The sequence below is a fragment of the Octopus sinensis genome, linkage group LG11, assembly GCF_006345805.1.
Source record: "Octopus sinensis linkage group LG11, ASM634580v1, whole genome shotgun sequence".
In the NCBI taxonomy this organism is placed as follows: domain Eukaryota; kingdom Metazoa; phylum Mollusca; class Cephalopoda; order Octopoda; family Octopodidae; genus Octopus; species Octopus sinensis.
Window position 1 is genome coordinate 8,184,740 of NC_043007.1, and position 21,221 is coordinate 8,205,960.

General features: G+C 41.3%; 1 protein-coding gene across 5 annotated transcripts in view; it reads left to right on the plus strand.

The window, feature by feature from the left end:
- The window catches only part of LOC115217207 (MAGUK p55 subfamily member 5-like), a 140,476-nt gene that overhangs the window by 118,178 nt on the left and 1,077 nt on the right, over positions 1–21,221 (plus strand). For 3 of the 5 annotated variants that reach the window (XM_036507046.1, XM_036507047.1, XM_036507048.1), the window contains 5 exons: positions 3,474–3,482; positions 11,040–11,201; positions 17,535–17,737; positions 18,601–18,711; positions 21,155–21,221. The exon at positions 21,155–21,221 is cut by the window's right edge and continues 1,077 nt beyond it. In XM_036507046.1, coding sequence (XP_036362939.1) covers positions 3,474–3,482; positions 11,040–11,201; positions 17,535–17,737; positions 18,601–18,711; positions 21,155–21,221 — 552 coding nt within the window. The remainder of the gene's footprint in view (positions 1–3,473; positions 3,483–11,039; positions 11,202–17,534; positions 17,738–18,600; positions 18,712–21,154) is intronic. The other 2 variants (XM_036507045.1, XM_029786847.2) reach the window with 1 other exon arrangement.

Sequence of the window (21,221 nt, forward strand, 5' to 3'; positions counted from 1 at the left end):
TTCCCCCTCTGTGCCCCTTTCCCCCCCTCTCTCCTGTATTTTTGTATTCTTATTCTCTGCATCTGCTTTCAGCTTTCCATTGCTGTCTTCTTTCTTTACTCAATGCTGCCTTCTCCCCCCCCCATCTCTTTCTGTCCTCTTCCAATCAGCTGTTGTACACCTGAGTGCAAGAAGCTCATTATTACCTCCGCCTTAGCAAAGGTCAGCGTATTGTTTGTTTGTTTGTTTATCTGTGGACAAGATATCTCAAGAACCGCTGGGTGGATTTGGATGAAACTTTCAGGGATGTTTGGCCTCGTGACTGGCATGAACTGATTAAATTTTGGGATCGATCTTGTACCAGGCAAGGATTCTAGATTATTTGTTATATTTACTTTACATGATGACGATCTTACGTTCACTTTCAAGTCTTTCTCAATTATCTCCCTTTAAGCTGTTTCTAAAGTTTTATTTTCGTTTCTCTATTATTAATTTTACTTACATCTCTGTCTTAGTAGAAACTGATGGATAAAGAAATCAAACTTCATAAACAGACAGCGAAACCGTTCAGAAATTAAATAACATATTTTTATAATATTACTAGCATTAAAGACCCGTTGTTGCTGGGTCATAGTGCTAGTGCATGTATATATGTGTATATATATATATATGTGTACATATTACATGTACATCTATATATATATATATATATCTACACATAAAATACAAAATACAAAGTTATATCTTGATATCGCTAGTGATAACAATACTCAAAATATATAACAGACTGGAATTGTTAGCCCGTCTCTTGTAATTTCGATCAATTGTATCTTGTCCTCCCTCTTGTATAGAAGTGTGGCTACAATCCAGCCTACCTCTACTTGGGGTAGGGGGTGCGCATTTAAAAATTTTTTCGTGGACGTCCTACATCCCAGATATAAAGGTAAAAATAAAATATTTCCACTTTGCAAGTTCAAGTCGAGTACTCCCTTGCACACTCCGTTGACTCGAACCTTGCTTCTATTGTGGCGAATCTACCGCCTCTGATTAGATACCTTTCATAGTCGCACCAAGACACTTTTCGAAGGTGCTTTCCTCCATGTGTTCAAATCTTCTTTTTTCTCTACATTGTATACTTTATAGACAATAGTCTTTTCTTTAATTTAATTTTTTATTATCCATCTGGACTATTCCATTTCTGCACGCTAATTTTATTTTTAATTTATTCCCATTCATGTGAAACCACTTGTTCAAGTCATTGATGCAATTTTATACACATTGCTATTTTTACTTTTGTTGTTACGATTATATTATACTTTAGTTTGATTTTAATTATTACTCACTACATATAATCCAATTGTTATTATTATTTTTATTGTTAAAGTGAAAATATCTGACATAAAATAGAGAAACGTTTTTGTTTCGCTTTTAACACATAATGGCGGTGCCCCAGCATGGCCACAGCTCGTGAGCTGAAATTAGAATCAATCAATCATAATACTGAAATAGTGGAGAAGATATGATATTGCTATGGGCTCGCTCTAGGCAAGAAGTTGAACATTGTTTTTGCCCATGAAACTACATGGACCCTAAGTAAGACATGTGTAAAATTTGAATGGAATTGGTTGTGTAGTTCTCAAGTTTTAGGGGATCATAGTGGAGAAGATATGATATTGCTATGGGCTCGCCCTAGACAAAAAGTTCAAAATTTTTTTTGCCGATGACACTCCCCAGACCCTAAGTAAGGCATGTGTAAAATTTGAATGAAATTGGTTGTGTAGTTCTCAAGTTTTAGGGAAACACACAGACAGACAGACACACATTCTCAGTTTTATATATATAAAGATATATATATATATATATATATATATATATATACACACATATATACATTAGTCTAAAGCAACAAGAATACTAAAAGAAGGCCAGAATTTAAGAGAAGAGAAAACCAAAAGGTCTCATGCTATTTATTTAAAAATTCCTGAGTAGAACTTATTATTGTTAACTCCACCTTTGAAACTACTTTGAATGGTGAATTTGTTAACTTTGGCTTGTATTAGATAAGGATAAATTATTTATTACTGTTAGTAAATTTTCTTCAGCAACTTTCACATTCCTTGACTATCATTGGGATCAGTCAGGTACCAGACAAAGATTCTGGAATATTTTTCTGGACTTTTTACTTAATTTTTGAGAGCAGTCCAGTTCATTTTTAGTATTCTATTTTGTGTGAGCAGTCGAGTTTATTTCAGATATTTTCATTTTAAAAGTTATGGAGATTTACTCGCATAGCAAGTGATTTGATCTGAGATCGTGTGCTGGAACGAAAACAATTGCAGCGTGGAAGGTGTTTGTAAGTCATTTAAGAAACACACAAAAGCCGTTCGATTCACTTCAACATTGAAGTTTAATTTGTCAAAATATTTTCGTCGCTATAAGACCGCGACCTGTTCACTGACAAAAATCCGTGCTGCATCTCTGTCATTTTTGTCAGTGAAGAGGTCGCGGATCTTAGCGACGAAAATACTTTGACAAATTAAACTTCAATGTTGAAGTGAATCGAACGGCTTTTGTGTGTTTCTTAAATGACTTACAAACACCTTCCACGCTGCAATTGTTTTAAAAGTCATCTCTGGCTAATCATTGAGAGGACATTGGAGTTGCCTTGGAGAGGTTTGCACTCTCTGAGTGCTCTTGTTGTTGTTGGTGTTGTTGTTGCTGATGCTGATGCTGTTGCTGTTGTTGTTGTTGTGTGGCTTTTGCTTTGTATTTGTACAAGTTGACTCCATGTCTCACCTAGAGACCACAAGAGACAAGAAGTTAGAAGTTCAAGTCAGTGTTATGACTAGGGGGTCATATTTTTTGTTTTGTGTAGAGTATTGATCTAGAGAATGTCTGTCAAAATATAAGGAAATTATTATTGTATTATTGATGGGCATGGCTGTGTGGTTAGGGAGCTTGCTTCCCAACTACATGGTTTCGGGTTCAGTCCCACTGCGTGGCACTTTGGGTAGGTGTCTTCCACTATAGCCCCGAGCCGACCGGAGCTTTGTGATTGAATTCGGTAGGTGGAAGTTATTGCCGTGTGTGTATATGTGTGTATAGCTGCTCAGTGCCTCTCCGAAAGAGAAAGAGGGTTTGGTTCAGGTTCGATCTTATTCCTGGTAGGAATTATGTGGATAGCAGATTACTACCTATAACCTTCGGTATCCACACGTTTTTGGCAATCTTTCAAGTGCTTAGCACCTTCCTGATAATCCTTGCTGTCCCTACAAACTTTCTGTAGGAGCTCTACCAAGCATTCTATTCCAATCTCCTTCAGTGATTTGTCTATATCTTCGCTTACAGTTCTCAACACACCATTTATTATAGGTACAACCTTCACTGTTCGCATATTCCAAATTCTTCCTATTTCAAATTTTAAGGGATTGTATGTTTTTTTTAAATTTTTCTTCCTCTTTCTTTTCGATCCTGGAATAAAAACGGACATGAAGGATCGATAAGTAAGCAACTTTACTTTTCCTTATCTATAATCATTACATCTTCGTAATGCCCATCTGGGTTTGATAGGCATTCTCCAGAGCAGCATCTATCCAATTATTAGTGTCCTATCATCATCATCTTTGTGATTTGGATTCTTGTGATCATTTTATACCATTTTCTTGATCCATCAGGTCCTTCCAATCAAATGTCTTGGTGCTTCTTTCCCAACTATCATCCTTCATATTCACCACTTGGCTGCACCAGTTCAGGATTCTTTCTTGCAAACCACATTTAATTTCACTTATTCTTAACTTTTCTCTTGACTTGTCTTCCATCATTCATATACTCTCATCATCATCATCATTTTAACATTTACTTTCCCATGCTTGCATTGGTCCAACAAGACTATGTTGGGGCAGAGTTATTCTGTGGTTTGATGGCCTTCAAGGTTTCAATTCCCACATATCTCCCAGCAACGTAACAGTCCCCTAAATGATCAAAATATGGACAGCCTGGACATTGTTGTGCAGAGAACAGGAAAGAAATGATGCTGCTTGAATGCATTTTTTATTTACAAGGATCATGCAACATGGCAAGAATCGCAGCTGTACACTTGTGGTTGACTGGAAGCAAACTGCTTGGCTTGTAAGGGCAGCAATGCAACCATTTATGCAGACAAGAAATCCAGGTGTAGACAAGCAGAAGTACAAACTCACTCACACAAACACACTTATAAATATTGTCCCTCTTTAGAATTAGTTGATAGTTTTTGTTACCTAGGTGACAAAATTAGTTGTAGAAGGAATGCTGCTAACAAAGAGTTTTTCTCTCAGAGTGAAAGGCCAAATGTACCAAGCGCTACGTTGCATCCTAATGAAACATGAATACTGAATGTGAAGTATGTGCAAACGATGGAAATAAATGAAGTAAATATACTCCTTTAAATATGTGGTTCAAAAGTTCACTTCTGAATCACATGGTTAAGGGATCTATTCCACTACTCAACAGTAGCCTGAAAGCTTTAGGGTTAAAGTCCTAATTAAAATTTTGTTAATTAAAGTTTTGCTTTTTGTCAATGCGCATATCTAGACCTGTGTGCCATCAGAGGGCAAAGAACCACTTGATTCTACAAAGTGGTCCACTGCTATACACCAAATAGAGAGCGCTGTGACTATATACTATATAACAATTCTATTCTATACAAAATAGTTAAATACTATGCAGCCATTCACTGCTCTACAGCAAATAATAATGGTTTCTAACTTAGAGACAAGGCCAACAATTTTGAGGTAGTGGTGGTCAGTGAAGGAGAATAGTGAATACCATTGACTCTGTTTTATCAACCATCAAAAGGCTGAATGGCAGTGTTGTCCCTTGTGGTATATGAACTCAAATGTTAAGAGCCTAAACAAATATTGCAGGGCTTTCTTATTTTTTTCTGCTACTCTTCTGATTCTGCCATTCTCTGTCAATTTACCGTTAATGATGTTGAAAATAATGCAAATGACTCCTGTTTACAAGTCATATTAAGATCCAGAAAGGCGTGGGATGAGGTGGTGAAGCTTGATCTTTGGATGTTTCATGGAGAGGATGACAAGTGATCAGGACCTTTGGAGATTTGCTTGAGAAGTTTTGTCAAACCAAGTGGAATTGTAGTCATGGCCAGTAGTGGTGACATGAGGAGTGGTTGGCATTAGGAAGGGCATCCAGCCATAGAAACTAAACCAAAATCAAATGACTGGAGCCTGGTGCAGATCTCTGGCTTACCAGTTCCAGTCAAACTGTCCAACCCATGCCAACATGGAAAGCAGATGCTAAATGATGATTAAAATTAATTCTACATTGAAAAAGGTGAAAAATCTCATTCTAAAATTCCTGTTGATTCCTGTATTTTCTTTGCATAAAATCGTTAATCTGTGGTTATTAGAATTAATGATTATTGATGAAGCTGTGGCATTAAGATATTAGTGTTTTAGGAAGAGTCATTCCTTTTGAATTAAAAAGATTGTCATTTGGAAATTGTGCTCCCAAGATGTTTGTTTGAAAATGGATTAAAAACAATGTAATGACAATTAACTAATGAAGAAATAGCAAAAGAATACACACACACACACACATTCATCCATTCATACAGGGAATCACCTTTATTTAGTACTATTGGCTTGTATGTGTGTGTTGTGGGCTTAGTGAAAGTACACCAACTAATTTCTAGTTGTTTTTAGTCAGCCATCACCTGTGAATAAATATGTCTGGACACCATCCTCCATCATCCGATGCTCATTACTTTAAGTGCTTCTGTAGTTGCCAGCAGGCAGAGGCACCTCCTCCTGCATCTCAGTTTTTGACCCAGAGACACATCTTGGATATATGACAGCTCGAGGAAGGCAGACATGCAGAGCAGCACCAATGGCTGGTACTCATTATCAGCTGAAGCTGGAGCAGCATAAAATAAAGTGCAGGAATTGAACCCACAACATAGTGATTATGAGTCAGACACCCTAACCACTGGTGTACATTCTTGCATGAAATCATGTTCTTTATTTGCAACCCATTTGAGGATGGTTGATTGGCAGAATTGCCTTTCATCCTTTCGGGGTCGATAAATTAAGTACCAGTTATGTACTGGGGTCGATGTAATTGACTTAATCCCTTTGTCTGTTCTTGTTTGTCCCCTCTATGTTTAGTCCCTTGTGGGCAATAAACAAATAAGAATTGTCAAAGCATCAGACGAAATACATTTTGGCATGTACAATCCTTTATGTTCTGAGTTCAAATCGTACTGAAGTTAACTTTACCTTTCATCATTTCTGGCTTGATAAATACAGGAGTTGATGTGAGATTGACTGACTCCCTGCCATCACAATTGCTTGCAGTGTACACATCATCATCATTTTAAAGTCTACTTTTCCATGCTTGCATGGGTCAGACAGACTTTGTTGAGGCAAATTTTCTATATCTGAATGGGCTTCGTCCCATCAACCAGCAGCTGTTTCTAAATAAGCTAATATTTCCCCATAACTGTAATGCTTGTTTATAATCATAACTTGATGTCAAACCTGGCTGTGCTCACACACACACATGTATATACATATGGGCTCATTTCGGTTTCCGTCTACCAAATCCTTTTACAAGACTTTACCTGGCCCCTACTATAGTAGAAGACACTTGCCCAAGGTGCCATGCAGTACAAGTGAATCTGAAACCACATGATTGGAGACCATGCAGCCACAATCATCATCATTTAGTGTCCGCTTTCCATGCTGGCATGGGTTGGACGGTTCAACTGGGGTCTGGGAAGCCAGAAGGCTGCACCAGGCCCAGTCTGATCTGGCAATGTTTCTACGGCTGGATGCCCTTCCTAACGCCAACCACTCCATGAGTGTAGTTGGTGCTTTTTACGTGCCACCGGCACAGATGCCAGACGACGCTGGCAATGGCCACGATCAGATGGTGCTTTTTACGTGTCACCAGCACGGAGGCCAGGCGAGGCTGGCAACGGCCATGATCAGATGGTGCTTTTTACGTGCCACCGGCACGGGGACCAGTCTGGGCGGCACTGGCAACGGCCATGTTCGGATGGTTCTCTTATGTTCCACCGGCACTGGTATCACAGCTACAATTTCCATTGTTGTTGATCGATTTTGATTTTGATTTTCACTTGCCTCAACAGGTCTTCACAAGTAGAGTTTTGTGTTCCAAGAAGGAAAGGTATGCATAAGTGGACTGAGGCCACGGGTTATGGTCTCACTTGTCCTGCCGGGTCTTCTCACGCACAGCATACTTCCAAAGGTCTCGGTCTCTTGTCATTTCCTTGGTGAAACCTAAAGTTCGAAGGTCGTGCTTCACCACCTCATCCCAGGTTTTCCTGGGTCTACCTCTTCCACAGGTTCCCTCAACCGCTAGGGTGTGGCACTTTTTCACACAACTATCTTAATTGTAGCTGTGATACTAGTGCCGGTAGCACGTAAGAGAACCATCCGAACGTGGCCATTGCCAGTGCCACCCTGACTGGCCTCCGTGCCGGTGGCACGTAAAAAGCACCATCCGATCGTGGCCGTTTGCCAGCCTTGTCTGGCACCTGTGCGTAAAAAGCACCCACTATACTCACGGAGTGGTTGGCGTTAGGAAGGGCATCCAGCTATAGAAACACTGCCAGATCAGACTGGGCCTGGCGCAGCCTTCTGGCTTCCCAGACCCCAGTTGAACCGTCCAACCCATGCTAGCATGGAAAATGGACGTTAAACGATGATGATGATATCTTCATCCATTCTCGCCACATGACCATACCAGCGCAAACGTCTCTCTTGCACACCACAACTGATGCTTCTTAGGTTCAACTTTTCTCTCCAGGTACTTACACTCTGTCGAGTATGAACACTGACATTACACATCCATCGGAGCATACTGACTTCATTTCTTGCGAGCTTATGCATATCCTCAGTAGTCACGGCCCATGTTTCACTGCCATGTAGCATGGCTGTTCGTACACATGCGTCATACAGTCTGCCTTTTACTCTGAGCGAGAGGCCTTTTGTCCCTAGCACAGGTAAGAGCTCTCTGAACTTTGCCCTGGCTATTCTTGCTCTAGCAGTTACACTTTCAACACACCCGCCCCCGCTACTGACTTGGTCTCCTAGGTAACGGAAGCTATCAACTATTTCTAGTTTTTCTCCCTGGAAAGTGGCAGAAGTTGGTCTCAGAGCATTTTCAGTGTTTATTGTTCCTGAGCATCTGCCACATACAAAAACTATCTTCCTAGTTAGCCTTCCCTTGACGTTGCTGCACCTCTTATGTGTCCATAGCTTACACTTGGTGCATCTTATAGAGTTTCTACCTATGCCTTTTCTACAGATCAAGCAGGGCCATCTACCTGAAGGCGTTTGTGACTTGTCTACCTTCCTACTTATTAGAACTTTGGTTTTAGCTAGGTTGACTCTAAGGCCCTTCGATTCTAATCCTTGCTTCCACACCTGAAACTTCTCCTCCAGTTCTGATAGTGACTCAGCAATTAGAGCAAGGTCATCAGCGTAGAGGAGCTCCCAGGAGCATCCTGTCTTGAATTCCTCCATTATTGCCTGGAGGACTATGATAAATAGGAGGGGGCTGAGAACTGAACCTTGGTGGACCCCTACCTCTACCCGGAATTCTTCACTACTCGTTGCCAACCCTCACCTTACTAGCAGCATCCCTGTACATGGCTTGCACAGCTCTCACTAACCATTCATCTATCCCTACTTTCCTCATTGACCACCAGATAAGGGATCGGGGGACCCTGTCGAAGGCTTTCTCCATGTCAACGAAAGCCAGGTACAGGGGCTTATCTTTGGCTAGGTATTTCTCCTGCAGCTGTCTTACCAGGAATAGGGCATCAGTGGTGCTTTTCCCTGGCACGAACCTAAACTGCATCTCATCTAAACTGACTCTCTCTCTATTTAGTTGGGCTATGACCCTCTCCGTAACCTTCATTACTTGATCCAGCAACTTGATACCTCTGTAATTATTTGTATCTAGGGCGTCACCTTTACCTTTGTAGCAGTTGACTATTATGCTGCTACACCAGTCATTGGGTATGACTCCTTCGTGTATCACCTAGTTAACTATACGGGTGACTAGGCTATAGCCGACACTACCAGATATTTTGAGCATCTCTGCAGTAATTCCTGATGGGCCTGGGGCTTTCCCTGTCTTCATGCTTCTAATTGCCTTAACTACCAAGGAACTGTCAACTCGGATAGCTAGTCCCTCTGTTGGGTCGACATTCGGCAGACTCTCTTTATCCCATTCATTTTCTTTATTCAGCAACCTTTCATAGTGGCATCTACAAACCTCTCTCTTTGCATCCTCATTTAGCACAAGTGAACCATCATCCATGCGAACACATTTCTCTCCTACAACATCACGATTCTCTCTCGCACACTGTCTTGCAACACGAAATACCTCAAGTCTTTGGTCCTCACGGCACAGAACATTGGCAATTTTTTTCTTATCTGTTTCCCCTCTGGCTAAATAAACCTGTCTCCTAGTTTTTCTTTTGGCAGTCTGATACAATTCCCTGCTACCCCCATTCTTCCAGTCCTTCCAATCCTGTCTCTTTTCTCTAATAGCCCTGTCTACAACATTGTTCCACCACCACGTTATTTTGGGTCGAGAGGGAACTTTGCATCAGCCACAGATCTGGTCAGTGGCTCTCAACAGGTTGTCCCTTAGAATCCTCCAGTTGTCTTCTACCCCAAGTGAAGCTATATCCCTTTCTACTTCGTCAAAGGCTTCAAGTAATATGTCCCTAAATCTCTGTCCATTCGCAGGATCCTTAAGCTTCCAGATCCTTCTTCTCCATGTTGGTCGTCTTCTGGTTGTCCTCTTAGTCCTGATCCTAAAGTCACTAACTACCAGTCTATGTTGTGGGGTACATTCTTCACCCGGGAAGGTTTTGACATTTATAAGCAGCCATCTTTCCCTTTTCCTGGCAAGGATGTAGTCGATTTGGCTAGTATGTCAACCCGATCGGAAGGTGACCAGTAGGTTTCCTGAAGTTAGTGTTGCAAACCATAAAATCATTTGCATTGCAGAACTCCAGCAGCTTGGTTCCCTCCTCATTGCAGGAACCATAACCATAGCCTCCATGTACACCATGGAAGCCCCCAGCATGTCGTGCAACATGCCCATTGAAATCACCAGCTGCAAAGAGAAGGTCTCTGTCGTTCGTCAACGAGGTAGTCTGCAGTAGGGCGTCATAGAATTGGTCTTTCTGTCCATCGGGTAGCCCCGGCTGAGGGGCATAGGCTGATATAATGGTTGCTAATCCATGATGAAGCACTAATCTAATCTTAAGTATTCTGTCACATACTCTGATTACCTCAATTATCTTATCTACCCATTTTTCAGCGAGAAGTATACCCACGCCCCCAACCCCGTCAGTGTTCCCTGCCCAGAAAATCTTGTACCTGTGTTCTTTGCCTGTGAGGAACTTAGCAGAACCTCCTCTCCACCTTACTTCTTGGATGCAACATATATCAACACAAATTATTTGCGTGTATGTATGTGTTATAAGGATTATTGCCTCTGACCCTTGCAAACCCTTCAAGACCGGTGAGCTTGATGCCATTAATGTTCAGTTTAAAATGTCGCTGGTTAACACCACAGCCCAGACATGATCTAGGAAGAAAGGGCTGATGCTCAATGAGAAACTAGGCATAGTTGTTAGTGTAGCACCTTGTAGCAGGAAATGGTTTCTTCAAGAAGGATAATGAAAGGAAGAGAGATAGGAGTAGATTGGGCATGTCTGAGTGGGTGGAGGTACAGCTTTGAGAACAGACATCATCATAATAACAGTAGAAAAGATAGAGACAACGTACTAATTGGTCTGAGGCCAGAAGATGTCCATTAGTGATTGGATGTTACTTAATTGTTTAGTGTTTGCCATTTAATGAATTAATCATTTAAGTTATTCATTCATTTCACTGCAACTACAAAATGCAACCCAATATTATTATTATTATTATTATTATTAAACTGATTATGAGTCTCCCGTGTTAAAATTTCTTCTTATTAAGATACATCTCTTGATTTTTATTCAGATAATGACGAAATCCTTACTTATGAAGAGGTGGCACAATATTTGCCACAACCACACCGAAAACGCCCCATCGTCCTCATCGGTCCACCACGTGTCGGCCGTGTTGATTTGCGTGAAAGGTTGATGGCAACGGATTACAATCGCTTTGCAGCTGCAGTTCCCCGTAAGTTGTCCAAAGTTTTATTAATATTAATAAAGAGGATTTCTCCAATGAAGGTCTTTGAACATACGTGCACGTGTTGAATGTTGTTGTTCACCTAAGTTCATGTGTGACTGTGTGGTAAGATGCTTGCTTCTCAACCACATGTTCATGTACACATGGACATGTCCCAGGTTAAATCCCACTGCTCAGCACCTTGGGCAAGTGTCCACTACTGCAGTCCTGAGCTGACCAATGCCTTATGAATGGATTGGCTGGATGGAAACTGAAAGAAATCCATCGTGTGTGTGTGTGTAAGCCGTAAATCTTCATCACCTACCATTATACACCATGCCAAACATGGTCAAAAGCCTTTTTAAGCAAAACAATCAGAATTCTTTGGCGCAGCAGTGAGTGTTTGACAAGGATATCTCCTCTCTGCAGTGCTTTTCAGCATCTTCCTGAAGAACATCATGCAGGAGACATGTCAAGACCTCCACCTCTGCTTCCATTGGTGGAGCACAGCCAATTTCCAGCCTGTGTTTTGCTGATGATATTGATCTGTTAGGAAGCAGTGAGGTGGAACCACAAGAGCTCACCACCAGACTGAAAAAAAGGGTTAGAAGCATATGGGATTGATATGAGCCCAGAAAAGAGCAAGGTCCTGGTTAATATTGGGCTGGTGCATAATTATTGTGGCTTTTTTCAACAAATTTTATTCAACAAAAACAATATTTAACAAAAACATCTGACGATTTGACTGTCGACCAAGCAAATGGGAAGCAGTAATTGAAGTAGGTGGTGAATATGCTCCGGAATAATCATTTAAAGATGTTTTTGTTGTATAAAATTTGTTGAAAAAAAGTTGCAATAACACAAGGTAATACATGTTTTGTTTATTTGTATTTTTTGATGTTCATATATGCATTTTTTGCCACTAAATTCAAAAATCACATTCGTTTTGACGTAACATTGATAGTTATTTATTTATTCCTAATTTCATATTTGCTCGTTATATTTGTAACTTTTCTCTACAGCACTTCGTTGTTTCAGTCTATTCTAGTATTGTAAGGATAATTACTCAACATTTAGTACTTTTTCATATATTGAAAGGCATTTAGGAAGTATAATATTAGTTAGAACAAAAAGAAACAATAAAACTCCGCACTGTAAATGCCTTGATAACACTTTTCTTAAGATGAGAAGTGCTTTGACGATCGATATTTTCTGGAGTGTATACCTTCATCTCTTCTGACTAGAGACCATATATAATCTCCCATCATAGCAGTATCCCATCGTCCTTCGTATCTTCTTCCCATCGTTGCGATGTCCTGATGAAATCTCTCACCATGCTCCTCACTGACATCACCCAAGTTTTCGGGAAAAAAAATCTAAGTGAGGATGCAAAAAATGAACCTTTAAGGACATACGACAACCCCATTTTCTTGAAGTTTTCAATAAGCTTTGCTACCAGCTGTTTGTAATTAGGATCCTTGTTACTCCCTGGAAATCCATGAACTACATCACGAAATGCACACCAAGCTTCTTTTTCAAATTTTGTCATCGCTCTTTCCAGTTTCTTCGACTTTAACATTGCATTTACTTGGGGCCCAACAAATATGCCACCCTTGATCTTAGCCTCAGATAGCTTTGGAAACATAAAGCAAATTTCTTGAAAAGCTTCTCCTCTAAAATCTAAGGCCTTCACAAACTGTTTTACCAATCCGAGTTTGATATGAAGTGGGGGTAATGAGATTTTGTTGGAATCTACTAGAGGCTGTTTGAGAACATTTAACATTCCTGGCTGCAGTTCCACTCGTGGGGGCCAATATACTCTCTTGTAATGATCATCATCATCTCTGCTGTCCCATAAGCAAAGGAAACATGAATACTTCGTGTATCCCCCTTGCAAGCCAAGCAAGAAGGCAAGCATCTTGAAATCACCACAAACATTCCACTTGAACTCAGCGTAATTTATTTTGTCGAGAAGTTCTTTGACATTATCATAATTTTCTTTCTTCTGTATGGAGTGTGCAAGAGGCAAAGAAGGATATTTATTTCCATTGTGGAGCAACACTGCTTTGAGACTTCATGTTGAGCTATCTATGAACTGTTGCCATTCTGCAGAATCAAGCTTGAGTCCAATAGCAGTAAACAAACCAATCGCATCTTTACAATAACACAGATCATTAATATTTTCATCGTAAATTTCAAATTCTTCATGGTTTTTCTAGTACACATTTTTTTAACTGTTGATGATACAGAAAAAATAATGTCATTTTTGGAATCAGCAGAAAAAATGAATTGATAAACAATTAAAAAAATACAATAAACAAATTTGTTTTTGAAAATTGTTACGCTGTGTAATTATGCACCAACCCAGTAGTATCAACCAAGACACAACAACCAATATAATATTAAATGGAGAGAAATGTGATGAAGTGGATATGCTAAATTACCGAGGATCCTATTTGACTAAGGACAGTAGATCTCAAAAGGAGATACTCGGTTTGGCCTCTGCTGCTATGGTAAAGCTGAATACCATATGGAAAATCAGTTCCATTAGTTTTCCAAGTGTACAAGACTTTGATTTTTGATCCTTCTGTATGGGGGATAGAACTGGATTCTTACAGCTGACATGGAGTAAAGAATGCAGGCATTTGAGTACAAATGTTTCAGAAGGCTGCTACACATCCAGTACACAGAGTACAAAATGAACAGCTTTGGTCAGGCAGCAAGTCAACAAATACATTGGCATACACAGGTAAAAAGGTAAAAGCTTGCTTGGTACTGTCTTTTATCCCACCACAACACCCTGCCTAAAACCATTCTTCAGGGCTCAGTTGAGGGAGGCCAAAATTGAGGCAGACAATGAAAATTTTGGCTTCACAATATCAAGGACAGGACAAGTCACAGTTCAGTGAATCTGCTGGACATGACGAAAAACAGACCAATAGTGGCAGCTGACCATGAAAGTGTCTCGAGCAGCATCCCGATAACTGGCTGCCTCAGTTTAGGGATTTTGATGAGGATGTTATATGTCTGTTTATGTGTATAGAGTATGTATGTGTCTGTAATATGTATATATATATATATGTATATATTTGTGGGTGTGTATATGTATATATATATATATATATATCATCATCATCATCATCGTTTAACGTCCGTTTTCCGCGCTAGCACAGGTTGGACGGTTCGACCGGGGTCTGGGAAGCCAGGGGCTGCACCAGGCTCCAGTCTGATCTGGCAGAGTTTCTACAGCTGGATGCCCTTCCTATATATATATTGTATGTATGTGTCTGTATGTCATCATCATCATTTAATGTGTATTTTCCATGCTAGCATGGGTCGGATGGTTTGACTGAAAACTGGTAAGGCCTGGGGGAGGGTTTGCATCTGGTTCCAATCTGATTTGGCATGGTTTCCATGGATTGATGCCCTTCCAAATGGCAACCGCTCCAAGCGTGTAGTGGGTGTTTTTTACATGCCACCAGCATGGGTGCCACTGACCATGACTACGGCCTCACTTGGCTTGACAGGTCTATACAAGCATGGTATATCACCAAAGACTTCGGTCACCTTTCAGCCACTGTGAGGCCCAATGCTTGAACGGTGCTTTTTACATGCCACCAGCATAGGTGCCAGTTAGATGACGCTGGCATCAGCCACCACTATGATTTCACTCAGCTCAACAGGTCTTCACAAGCACAGCATATCACCCAATATTTGAAGGCTACTTTTAACAGGCCTGTTACACGACCCTAATGTTTGGAGGGTCCTTTTAACGGGCCAGTTGCACAAGGACAAATGAAAGAGAGGCAACAAAGAAGAAGAAATTTCTCACTTTCTCTTTCTAAAAGACAATATAAAGACCTAGTGCACTCACTCCAGACAACCAGCTTCACGCAGATATGAAAAGAGAAACATCATCATCATCATCATCATCATTTAGTGTCCGCTTTCCATGCTAGCATGGGTTGGACGGTTCAACTGGGGTCTGTGAAGCTGGAAGGCTTCATCAGGCCCAGTCAGATCTGGCAGTGTTTCTACGGCTGGATGCCCTTCCTAACGCCAACCACTTCGTGAGTGTAGTGGGTGCTTTTTACGTGCCACCCACACAGGTGCCAGACAGAGCTGGCAAACGGCCACGAACAGATGGTGCTTTTACGTGTCACCGGCACGGGGCCAGGCGAGGCTGGCAACGGACACGAACGGATGGTGCTTTTACGTGCCACCAACACGGGGGCCAGACAGAGCTGGCAAACGGCCACGAAACGGATGGTGCTTTTACGTGTCACCGGCACGGGGGCCAGGCGAGGCTGGCAACGGACACGAACGGATGGTGCTTTTACATGCCACCGACACGGGGGCGAGACAGGGCTGGCAAACAGCCACGAACGGATGGTGCTTTTACGTGTCACCGGCACGGGGGCCAGGCGAGGCTGGCAACGGACACGAACGGATGGTGCTTTTACATGTCACCAACATGGGGGCCAGACAGGGCTGGCAAACGGCCACGAACGGATGGTGCTTTTACATGTAACTGACATGGGGGCCAGACAGGGCTGGCAAACGGCCACAAACGGATGGTGCTTTTACATGTCACCGGCACGGGGGCCAGACAGAGCTGGCAAACGGCCACAAACGGATGGTGCTTTTACGTGCCACCAACACGGGAGCCAGACAGAGCTGGCAAACGGCCACAAACGGATGGTGCTTTTACGTGTCACCGGCACGGGGGCCAGGGCTGGCTAACGGCTACGAACGGATGGTGCTTTTATGTGTCACCTGCATGGGGGCCCTGATGTTGATCGACCTCAATTTGGTTTGATTTTGATTTTGACTGTTCTCACTGGTCTTGCCGGGTTTTCTCACGCACAGCATACTTCCAAAGGTCTCGGTCACTGGTCATTTCCTTGGTGAGACCTAAAGTTCGAAGGTCGTGCTTCACCGCCTCGACCCAGGTTTTCCTGGGTCTACCTCTTCCACAGGCCCCCTCAACTGCCAGGGTGTGGCACTTTCGCACACAACTATCTTCAGCCATTCTCATCACATGACCATACCAGCGCATACGTCTCTCTTGCACACAACAACTGATGCTTCTTAGGTTCAGCTTTTCTCTCAAGGTACTTACACTCTGTCGATTATGAACACTGACGTTACACATCCATCGGAGCATACTAGCTTCATTTCTTGCGAGCTTACGCAAATCCTCAGCAGTCACAGCCCAAGTTTCACTACCATGTTGCATGGCTGTTCGTACACATGCATCATACAGTCTGCCTTTTACTTTGAGCGAGAGGCCTTTTGTCACCAGCAGGGGTAAGAGCTCTCTAAACTTTGCCCAGGCTATTCTTACTCTAGCAGTTATACTTTCAGCGCACCCGCCCCCGCTACTGACTTGGTCACCTAGGTAACGGAAACTATCAACTAATTCTAGCTTTTCTCCCTGGAAAGTGACGGAAGTTGGTCTCAGAGCATTTTCAGTGTTAATTGTTCCTGAGCATCTGCCACATACAAAAACCATCTTCCTAGTTAGCCTTCCTTTGACATTGCTGCATCTCTTATGTGTCCATAGCTTACACTTGGTGCATCTTATAGAGTTTCTACCTACACCTTTTCTACAGATCGAGCAGGGCCATCTACCTGAAGGCGTTTGTGATTGGTCTACCTTCCTACTTATTAGGACTTTGGTTTTGGCTAGGTTGATTCTAAGGCCCTTCGATTCTAAACCTTGTTTCCATACTTGAAACTTCTCCTCTAGTTCTGATAGAGACTCAGCAATTAGAGCAAGGTCATCAGCATAGAGGAGCTCCCAGGGGCATCCTGTCTTGAATTCCTCCGTTATTGCCTGGAGGACTATGATAAATAGGAGGGGACTGAGGACTGAACCTTGGTGGACCCCAACCTCTACCCTGAATTCTTCACTGTACTCGGTGCCAACCCTCACCTTACTAGCAGCGTCCTCACCTTTTTTCATACATGGCATGAAAAAATTGTGCACCAGCTGACCTGGTTGCATCAAGTACAGACTTAGAATCACAGCCACAACAACTCAAGGCCAAAATAGTCTAAGATACAGGATGGCCACCAATAACACCAGCAGAGGCATCACACCCAATATTTCGTTTGAATATTGGAGATATGGTGCACTTCAACACCAAAACAGTGGTGCCCCAGCATGTCTGCAGCCCTCAGGCCCGAAACAACCAATGTGTGTGTGTGTGTGTGTGTGTGTGGAGGGAGAGAGAAAGAGATCAGAAAAATCTGTTAACTTTGCTATTTCTTCAGCTTATGATATTTCAGTTCAGCTGAGACTTAATTAATATCACCTCTACCTTTCTTCTTTCATAGATACAAGTCGTTCAAAAAAAACTGGAGAACATGATGGGAAAGATTATCATTTTGTCACACGGAATGAATTTAATTATGACATAAGCCAAAACAAGTTCCTTGAATATGGTGAATATGAGAAGAACTATTATGGAACAAGTTTGGAGGCTGTACGACAAGTCATAAATTGTGGTCAAATATGTATTTTGAACTTACATCCTGAGGTAAGTAGTAGTATGGGGTGGGGTGGGGACATGCTCTCTATAACAACATGTTGCTGCATCCCCTAATTGTTGGTGATTCTGCACACTTGGTGGCTGACATCTGTGCACCCCTCCAACCCATGGATCTGTTTGGATAGTCGTTGCTGGTGAGGGTTTTACGAGGTCAAAGTGCAGATCCTACTTAAACCTCTTGTAGTCACTTTTTATGACACAGGAAACTGGTTTATTCTATGACACGCCAGTTTCCACACAGGTAAGGCCCACCTTTTTTTTTCCAGAGGTGATGGGTGCAAAACTCAATGTTCTTTGCACCTTTATTTTGCAAATATTTCTGATTAAGTATAGCAAAACCAATATTCCAAGGTGAGTCTAAATAGAAGCAGTCACAGTAAGTTCTAATTGCAGAATTGAGTGCAGGGATGGGTTTAGAGCAGCATTTTGTCCATCTTCACATTCTGAGTTCAAATTCCGCTGAGGTCAACCCTGCTTTTCATCCTTTTGGGGTGGATAAATTAAGTACCAGTGAAACACTGAGGTTAATGTATTTCACTAGTCCCCTGCTCCCCTGGGATTTCAGGTTTTGTACCTTTAGTAGAAAGGATTATTATCGTTATTTTATTATTATTAAGGTGGTGAGCTGGCAAAATCATTAGCATGCTGGGCGAAATGCTTGGTGGTACTTTGTCTGTCCTTACGTTCTGAGTTCAAATTCCACCAGGGTTGACTTTGCTTTTCATATTTTCAGGCTGTTAAAATAAGTATCTGTTGAAAACTGGGGTCAATGTAATCAACTGGTCCTCTCCTGCAAATTTCAGGCCTTGTGCCTTCAGTAGATTTTATTGTTTTTTTTTGTTTTTTTTCAGGCCCTGAAAATCATAAAAGAATCTAATTTGAAACCTTATGTGGTGTTTATTCGTCCTCCAAACTTGGAGACTCTGCGACTTAACCTTCAACAACAACAACAAGAGCTCACTGTAAGTTATTCACTTCTTTTATTATTGTTTTTTTTTTTTTTTCAATATTAAATCATTCTTTAGTGAGATACCAAAACAATCTAAAAGCCAAGCATCAAAACTCCATCTGTCTACTAGATAGTTCTCTGTTTGCCAATACATTAAGTCCTGTGTGCCCATCATATCCTATTGAACTAGTCTGTATGGGGTCACTTAACTTGCGAGGAAATATGAACCAAATTTCCCTTAAATTGCTCCCTTCTGATTTAAAGAAAGACATATAACATTGACGTCCTGCATACTCGCAAACAACTTGTAATTAGTATTCTTGTAATTAGTGTTGGCCTTTCAACCTTGTACTGCCATCCACATTAGGTCTGCTTTGCATGATTTTGTTTAAATTTTTAACTCTTTGCCTCTCCTCTGTATGACTTGTTTCTCTCTGATGTCCATACATTATATACACATTCCCAACTGTTTTTCAACCCCAAGATTTATGAAAAGAAAGCTATTGATATCTGGGGAGGTAGAGGTGAGTGGGTCCTAATGACCTTTTATACGATGATAACACTAAATGGTTTAGCCTCTTTCTAATCTGTCAAAAAGGCTCTGACCCCTAATTTTACATTGATACTAAATACTTATGTATCTGACTTCATATAAAGTTGGAACTTGGTAGAAACTTTTGAGTGTCAGCTAGAATACTGTGTCCAATGTGAAGACACATGGAGACACACATACAAGATCACACACACACACACAGTGCCACTGTACACTTTCTGTCGACCAAATGTTTCTCGCAAGGCATTGATCAACTTTAGGATATTGTTGAAAACGTTCAAAGTGTCACCTAACAGGATTCAAGTCAAAACCATATGGTAAGGGGAATGAAAGAAGTCAGCTCCTTAATAACACATACCTCATTAGTAAATATGTCCCCTAAATGACTAGGAATGTTATTTAGCTCTGTAATGGAAACTGTGGAAGCCTGTGAGATGAATTGTATGTACCTGTGTTCAGAGACCTACCCTTGTCATGCTCTGTGCCTAAGAGGTACATATAACTGTGGAATATTCAGCCAATTATATGCTAATTTAGTGAATGAATGAAGATTTCTGACCAAGATCCATTTGTGTTCCTGTAACTTAGCAGTCTGGAAAAAAAGACTGATAGAATAAGTAACAAGCTTTAAAAAAAATTAATAAGTTCTGGGGTTGATTCATTCAACTAATAACATTTTAATGTGGTGCCCCAGCATGACCACAGTCTTATGACAGAAACAAGTAAAAGGTAAAAGTTTTATGTAGAGGAAAATTTGTAAAAGAGATTGTTTGTGTCTGACTTAACAGACAGCTCTGAATTATACAATGCAGAGTTTATAAAAGAAAATCATTAAAAGGCCATACTGAGGGATATCACGTTAAGACCCTGAAGAGATTGCACTGTTTTAGGGGTGCAATTGAAATGTGTTGGTCTTAAAAGGCAGAATATAATTATAGAATTAAAGGTAATACTATTGCTACTTTGGGAATAATCCTTATTTTTAATATTGTCAAAGCACATCCTTCAACCATTGGGCTTCACAGAGGCAATGACAAGCAACCGAAACCTTTGGAGATACACTTTGCTTGAGAAGACCCAGTAAGCCAAGTGAGACCGTAACCATGGCCTATGCCAGTGTAACATAACCGGCCCATTTAAGAGTACCCTTCAATCATTGGACAATAAATTGTGCTTGAGAAGACCTGTTGAGGCGAGTGAAATCATTGTCATGATCAATGCCAGTACCTCCTGGGTGGCACCTGTACCAGTAGAATGTAAAATGTAAAATGCACCATTTGAGTGTGGTCGATGCCAGTTCCACCTGACTGGTCCTGTGCCAGTGGCACCTAAAAAAGCACTATTTAAGTGTGGCTGTTGCTAGGGATGCCTGACTGGCCCTCGTGCCAGTGACATGTAAAAAGCACCCACTACACTCTCTGAGTGGTTGGCGTTAAGGGAATCCAGCTGTAGAAAACTTGCCAGATCAGATTGGAGCCTGGTGTAGCCTCCTGGCTTGCCAGTACTCAGTTAACCATCCAACCATGCCAGCATGGAAAACAGACGTTAAATGATAATGATATATATGATAAGCTTCTTTCAGTTTCTACCAGCCAGATCTCTTCACAATGCTTTGGTCATCTCAGGATTATAATAGAAAACATTTGCCCAAGTTGTCACACACACAGGGGCTGAATCCAAAATGGCATGATTGAGAAGTGACCCTCAAAACCACACAGCCATGCCTGTGCCTAGTTATCTTTTTTTTTTTTTTTCCATTTAATTTCCATTTATTTATTTTTTGCCTGCTCATCCACTGTAGATAAGTTTTCAGATTGATCTTTGAATCTTCTTACTGGAATTAAGAAATAATTGTTGGACTATTCCATTTGACTGACAGTTCTTTGCTTTTATTGTCTTTCAGGAGAATCAACTGAAAGAGATCATTGAGAGGGCACGAGAAATGGAAGAGGTGTATGGCCATTATTTTG